Source organism: Mus caroli, chromosome 19 (assembly GCF_900094665.2).
Source record: "Mus caroli chromosome 19, CAROLI_EIJ_v1.1, whole genome shotgun sequence".
Lineage (NCBI taxonomy): Eukaryota > Metazoa > Chordata > Mammalia > Rodentia > Muridae > Mus > Mus caroli.
In genome coordinates, this window is record NC_034588.1 from 44,041,723 (window position 1) to 44,049,051 (window position 7,329).

At 53.0% G+C, this 7,329-nt stretch overlaps 1 protein-coding gene and 1 long non-coding RNA gene across 4 annotated transcripts in view; one reads left to right on the forward strand and one right to left on the reverse strand.

Annotated features, from left to right (window-relative positions):
- Nucleotides 1-7,329, reverse strand: part of Sh3pxd2a (SH3 and PX domains 2A) — a 197,129-nt gene that overhangs the window by 96,153 nt on the left and 93,647 nt on the right. For all 3 annotated transcript variants that reach the window (XM_029472597.1, XM_029472596.1, XM_021151843.2), the window contains exon 5: nucleotides 2,974-3,065. In XM_029472597.1, the coding sequence (XP_029328457.1) occupies nucleotides 2,974-3,065 (92 nt within the window). The remainder of the gene's footprint in view (nucleotides 1-2,973; nucleotides 3,066-7,329) is intronic.
- The window catches only part of LOC110285581, a 6,007-nt gene continuing 5,318 nt past the window's right edge, over nucleotides 6,641-7,329 (forward strand). The window contains exon 1 of the long non-coding RNA XR_002377067.2: nucleotides 6,641-6,726. This is a non-coding gene — a long non-coding RNA (uncharacterized LOC110285581). The remainder of the gene's footprint in view (nucleotides 6,727-7,329) is intronic.

Sequence of the window (7,329 nt, forward strand, 5' to 3'; positions counted from 1 at the left end):
CACTCTGCTAACAAGAGTCAATAAGTAGGACACAACTGACCTCTTGGTAAGGTCTATAAAGAAGCAGGAAGCAGTGGCAGTGGTACTGGGAGGATGGGGGGGGGGGGGGGGGGAGGGAGGGAGGGAGGGAAGACAGGCATACAAGCAGGGCAGGCTGTTCTCATGGAGAAGGAGGTGTGAGGGATTCTCTTGGGGGCTGCATGTCCCATGCCCCGAAGCAGCAGTACAAAGGCCCTGTGGTGATTTGAATGTGCTTGGTCCAGGGAGTGGCACTAGGAGGTGTGGCCTTGTTGGAAGAAGTGTCACTGTGGGCATGGGCTTTTAAGACCCCCATCTTAGCTGCCTGGAAGTCAGTCTCTTCTCCTAGCTGCCTTCAGAACAAGAGGCAGAACTCTCAGCTCCTCCAGCCCTCCATCTGCCTGGACGCTGCCATGCTCCTACCTTGATGATAATGGACTGAACCTCTGAACCTGTAAGCCAGCCCCAATTAAATGCTGTCTTGAAAGAGTTGCCTTGGTCATGGTGTCTCTTCACAGCAGTAAAACCCTAACTGAGACAGGCCCTGAGTGTGATGGCCAGTGGGCTTGACTTTCCAGAGTGGAACGAGGAGGAAGATCTTGTGTTATTAGAGGGAGGTGACAACTTGGACTCTAAATGACAGGAAGGTTGACCTGGGAGTGACATGACCTAATCACAGGGAGCTGAGGTGATTTGGGAGACCAAACAGGGGACCAAGGACCCATCACGGTGATGAGCTGGCCCTGGGGCAGACAAAGGGAGGGCTAGCCTCAGACCAAGTTGGGAGGAGATACGTTGAAGGAAGTGCCTGCTGGGTTTGCTGAGGAAGAGTGACTACATAGTAACTGATCTCCAACATTGCCTGAAGCAGAGATGTAGGTCAGGGGCTTCAAAAAGAGCACTCTGTTCTCTCCTGTGCAGAGATGTGCGTGGGCCAGTCAGTGTGTTCCCAGTCGGAGGGGGAATCACGGCCCAGTGCAACCTTCCTGGGATGTGTGAATGAGGAGCTAGCACCATGCCTGCTCTGTGCCAAGCCCATCAAAGGGGTCTAGAGGCGTTCCTTTCTGTGCCAGACTACTGGTCTTGAAAAGCAACAGCTGGACACCAGAGTGGCCCGTGAGCGGATCAAAGCCTGGAGCGACTGCCCATCTCCCCAAGACCGGGCTTCCAGACCTTGTCTTCCGTATAATATGGCCGCGACGCCCCAGCCCCAGGAAACCGAGGTACTCCCGCTGCAGCATGCTTGAGGGACGCCAGGTTATCTGCCAAATTCCAAAGCAGTGCACTGCCTTTGATAATTTGATAACTCTCCTCAGAGTTGCCACAAGTCAAAATAATCTGCTACTTGATCCGTATTTATGTTTCAGCACGGGGAGCAGGGGCACGAACAGTGGCCTAGAAGGGTAAGCAGCCCTCAGCCCTCAGAGGGAGGGGCAGGCACTTGGCTAGTATATCATTAAGCAGTCAGCCCAGGGTCACTGAGGGGCCTGGGCTCATTCACAGTGAACAAACTAGGAGGGACATGAGTCTCCCCATGGGGAGGGAAGTGGGGTCCAGAGGCAGTGCAGAGAACTCTCTTCCACAGCCTGCACACTTCTTGAGGGACAGGTCATCCAGAGCTACCTCAAGACAGAGGCAGCTAGCTCCTGTCTCCATGGTAACACAAAAGGCCAAATGCTGTTCACCCTGTTCCTGCTGGGCTGTGCTCTGCCATGAGTCAAGGCCTGTTCTGTCCCCAGGCTTTGGCAGACAATAGTGTGAGTGTTCATTGCGTAACAGTGGCACTGACTGGGTTACCTCAGGGGGCCCTCTTGCCCGCCACCACGTGTCCAGCATCAGGGACAGGAACACAGAATTCTAAAAGTTGCGCAAATGGTCATAGAGCTTTCTTGAGTGGCAACGACTGACTAGAGAGTATAAGCCAGAACAGTCCTCCCTCATTACCCGGGCTGTTGTGTGGGTGCTGCCATTCTTGGGAGGGCGCTTCTGGAGGTGGGCATGAGGCTAGGCTATTATACAGCATCAGCTCACAGGGCCACGTGTGAAATGGGGCCCATTCACCTAGCTGGCTGGCACAGAGCTGGGGCTGGAATAAAGGTAGGTTCGTCACTTCCAACCACTAACACTGCTCTTTCCCTGGCAGCACCTGATCATGGTGTTCTACCACCCAGAATGAGTGGTGTTCTGTCCACCATGATGGGAAGAGAAGGAAAGGCCATCCCAGCCGGGAACAGGCAATACCAGGCGGGGACCAGAGCCATGGTTTACCCTAGAGAGTGAGGAAGGAACAGGAGCAGGGTTGAGAAGATGGAGAAGACAGAAGAACTAGTACCACCCAGTTCCCAGAAGGGAGGCAGCATGGAGAGGTGCAGAGTTTAAAAGGGTTATCTGAAACCTGGGGACGCTATTGTGGCTTGCTTCCCTGCCGACCATAGTCAGTGAGAATCCATGATATATAGGTGCAACCCCTTCTGCCCACTTCTGAGATAGGGTCTTACTTACTCTTTAGGCCTGGCTAACCTTGAACTTATCTGCCCACTTCTGAGATAGGTATGGTCTTACTCTTCAGGCCTGGCTAACCTTGAACTCACTGAGATCTGCCTGCCCATGCCTTCTGCGTGCTGGGATTAAAGGCGGGAGCCATCATGGCTGCTTTTCACTTCTTCTAAAATAACCTGATCATGCATGTTTGTATATATTTTGCGTGTGGTCGGTATATAAAAAAATGCTCACTGCAGCAAAACGTAAGGGACACTGACTGTTCCCAAAGTTACATAAATTATGGCTTATATGCCTGCTGACGATAGGTGGACCTTTGACCTTTATAGCAGTCCTCTGCAGATTCGGAGGACAATCTCTGTCTCTTGGATGTACCTTTAGCTGGGTAGCGTTACTAGCCTCCCTCCCCACAGGCCTCCGATTTGTCCCATGCCTCCCAGTCACGCCACTACTCACTCTTTTGGAGGGTTAACATCCTCAGGCCGTGCCTCAAAGAACCGGAAGACTTCGTCACACTGTGAAATGTGGGGCGGCAGCCGGACAAGCGCCTGTGAAAGACAAGGAGAGAGGTTGTTGGGTATGAGGTCCCAGAGAGCATTGGTGGGGGTGGGGGTGGAGGTGGGGAGTGTTGATCTTCAAGCACTATGCCATAGGAAACAGAGTTAACCAGCCAGACAACAGGGAACTGAAATAAAAAAAAATAATCCATGTATCAACCCATTCGTCCATAATAAAAAGCTCGGATTCTCAGGGAGTCGGATGTGGTAGTGCATTGCTGCGAGCCCAGCACGCCTGTGTCCAGTGGCAGAGAGAGATGAGAAAGCCCAGGAAGTTTATGGACCATCCAGCCTGGTGTGTACAACACAGGATGAAGAGATCCTGTTTCAAACAAGATGCAAGGCAAGGATTGACATCGGAAATGATCCTGATCTCCACATACATACTGTGACGTGCATGAGCCTCCATTCACACACACAAACATGTATACACACACATACACACATGCATGCATGCATGTGTGCACAAAGATTAAACAACAACAGACCTAACCAGTCACCTAATCTGCCGGATGACTAACAATCAGTCAGCCATCCAGCCAGAGGTCATCTCAGTAACTCTGTGTTGGGGTTTGAATGAGACCATCCCCATGGTTTCTGACATTTGAATACATGTCCCTAGTCAGTGGCACTGTTTGAGGAGTCGGGGAAACGTGGTCTTGCATCACTGGGAGCCAGTCATTCTTCAGGAGCTCTGACAGAATCTTCCTGCCCAAAGAATAAGTCCGAGGCCCTTAACCTAACAAGGTGAAGTTCAGAGGAGGCGCAGGGCCGTAACCTATCAGAGAGCACTCACCCGACAAGCCTTCCCTCCTCTAACCACACCTGTGTCACAGAGGTGTGTTCCCTAGACACCAACAGCACGCAGGGCTAGTGACAAGTTGAGAGGGTCATCAGAGGATGGCAGTGTGCTGTGACAGAGGCAGGCAGGACCTAAAGCAATGGAAATGAGCTGCAAGGGGGATGCAGGGGGTAAACTGAGGAAGGGGCCTCGCCCAAGTGTGGTGACCTGGAAACTGTATGAAGGTCGAGTGGTTGGGGTGCAGAGAGCGGGGGAACAGGGCGAGGTTACACGGGGCTTGTCCGTGGACTGGAAAGTAGTGGAAGGCAGGTCTTGAAGGATGGGGAAAGAGGGAATCCTGGGACGATTAAGTCAGGCCAAGAGGCCTGCTGTCCAGGGACGGTGAGTCTCCTGCTGAATTGTGTATCAGACCTACTGCTCTATAGCCAAGGACACATAGAAGCCCAGGCCTGGCCCCATCTCCCTCAGTGTGGGAGAAATACTGGACTAAGGAGACTCTTGGATCAGCCAGGACACAGTCAAAGTAGGGCAGACAGACGAGGCCAAAGGTACCAAGGATTGGAGCCAGGAGGAAAGTGAGAAGAAGCCCAGGGTTCGGGGGAGCCCATGGATCCACAGAGCAAGGGAGGACCTGATAAGGTGGCTGGCTCCTGGCCAATATGTGACTCCCGTCACATGCTAGCGTGCCCCTGAATGCCACACCAGGACCAACTTCAGAAGTTCCATCCAGCCCCCTGCAGTCCAAGTGGTCCTTTCTGAGTGAAACCTGAGTCTCCCCAGGATAGCACCACCCCCACATTACAGATAGAGAAAGATTCATGGGGACACTGCCCTGGGCCACCCAGGGGGGCTGGGAAGACTGAATATAAGCCTTGTGCAGATGGGGTCTGTTCTGGTGATAGCGACTCCGGACAGAAACTCAGTTAATATCTGAATGAATGAACAGATGAATTAAAAGAGAATAAACAACAGGGCCTGATGTCCAGGGGCCACTGCCCAAGAGTGATGAGACGAGGAGACCCTTGGGTGGCCACAACCAAGTGACAGTCTGGAGCAAATAGGAACATGGTTTAATCTTCTGAGCTGGCCGGACAACCCAACTCTAGAGCCCAACAGCCAACCAAGAAGTGACAAGATTGGACAAGACTAGGCCCCAGCATATGAGAGCATTTTGCAATTCTTCCTCTAACTCCATTTTTTCCTAGAGGCTGGGGCTTTGCAAAGGTCTCCAACCCCTAGCTCCACCCCAACAACCAGGAAGCAGCAAAGGAGAAAAATGAATATTCATGAGCTGTGCTGGGCCTGGTCCCAGATGCTAATCCCTCCAACCACCTGACAATGGGAGGGCTCCTCAGTGTGTCTGTCTACCTGTGTGGCTCTGGAAGGCAGGCGTGACATATCCTCTGCCTCTGTTTATGGCGGGGACATCAGAGCTCTGACTAGGGTAGTAGTGGAATCCAGGTGCTCCAAATGTGTGCAGTGGGTGAAATCTGGTCCGAAGGGTCACCAGGGTCTCACCTTACATCCAAGGTACATTCTGTGTTCTCCCCAAGGAAGGGTGGAAGGAAAAAAAATGACTAAGAGAGACAGAGAGGAAGCAGGGGAGAAAAAGGGAGGAGGGAGTAACCAGGCATGGACCAAAGAGCTCCTTGGGGTAGCAGATAGAGGGTCCCAGGATAGACTTTAAAGATTGGAGGTAGGCAGAACCAAGGGAAGCCATCACCAGGTTGGGGCTGTCAGGATGACCTCAGAAAGGCAAGACAGAGGTAGTCAAGTTTCAGCTGGCCAAGAGGGCCCTGGACCCTACCAGACGCCTGCACCCCTGTGAACAGAGGGCTCTTCATGCCAAAAGAGAGAGTGGAGCTCGGGGCAGAGGACCAGTGGACAGGAGACAAAGAAGTCTTTTGGTGGGTTGACAGTGACATCTTGACTTAACAGCGAGTCCTGACTGCTGGCCAACAACCGAGGCTCCCAGCCTGGAGCAACCCAGTTCTGGCCAAAACGGCTTGGCAAAAGCGGCTGGTGCTTTTGGCCTGTCCCTGGGCCGTACCAGTGCTGGCACTTGAGAGCGGGAACCCAAGCTGGGCCACGCTGAGCAAGATGGGGGCGGGAGCCAGGGTCCCAGCTCAGGTTCTGCTGATGGACATTCATGGCGCATGTCCTGTGGGAAGTGAGGCTGAACAGCCCTGGTGTGAGTCCTGCCTCTGCTCTTTTCAGGCTGCAAGAGGATGAACGCCTTCCCTGCCCTCTCTGAGCTCAACACACTGGATTTCATAGTGTGACTGTCACCCATTAAGTGCCGAATCTGAGTAGCCCTGCACAGTGGCTATGGTGGTACTGAGCAAATTCTCTCGCTACACCTTAGCTGCTACATCACTGCCATTCCTTAGGGAAAAGCAATGACCATCTAGCCAGAACTCCAGGATGTGTCCTTGATGCTGCCCCCGGCACCACAGCCATATATATGCTGCATGCGTGTGACCCCTGGGCACCTCCTCTCTGGTTATCAATTCTTCCAGGATTTAAAACAAAAAAAGTCTAGTTCTGGAGTCCCAGATGAAATGGCTTCCATGGGCACGTGTGAGATGGCGCCTTGAAGGTCCTGCTTTCCTGGCCTGGCCCATTGCCATGCTCCTTAGCCCGGCAGTGTCCCGGAGACCTGAGAGGCTCTGCAGGAATGTTGCCGAGGTCAGTTTGCTAGCGATAAGAACATTCTAGGAGTCTGGCTCACGTGTTCTATTGAGTCAGAAAGAGAGGTGTGACCGTGGTTCTAATTTCATAGAAGAAACTAAAGCTCAGAGACGTGAGTCTCAGGAGAACAGGGCACATGTAGCTAAGTCCTCGGTGAAGGTTTGTAAATGCTTGGCCCAGGCAGTGGCACTATTCGGAGGCGTGGCCCTGTTGGAGTAGGTGTGGCCTGGCCTTGTTGGCATGGGTGTCTCACTGTGGGCATGGGCTTGCTTTCTGTGTCCAGAGCCTATATTCAGATCCAGGCTTTCTGCTTCTGGCACTCTGCACTGGGATCTGAGAGGTCCTAAAGGTGCTTCAAGCTCTGGGGCCACTCACTACACAGTCATCAGTGAGATACGTCTGATCTATGGCTCTCACAGTCTTTCCATAGGGTATGGCCCAGGTGACACCATAGGTGACCTCAGGCACTGGCAAGGGTGAATGAGACTGCCCTCACACCCTTGTGTCCAGGCAGGAGGGAATGAATTGGGGCACGCAGACAGGGAGGAGCACAGGACCCTAACCCTAACCCTAACCCTGCCTTTGGGCGGCTCAGACACTAGTCTCTGCTGTTCCAGCCTTGCCTTTCAGTGACTGACTGGTGAAGCCACTGAGCATGAAGAGAGGCAAGGGTATGGGGTACCTAGGCTGGGACTGATGCTGCTTCATCTGACTGGCTTTCTAGTGCACACTTTTTCTGTCCTAATCTGTCCCAGAGGGTCC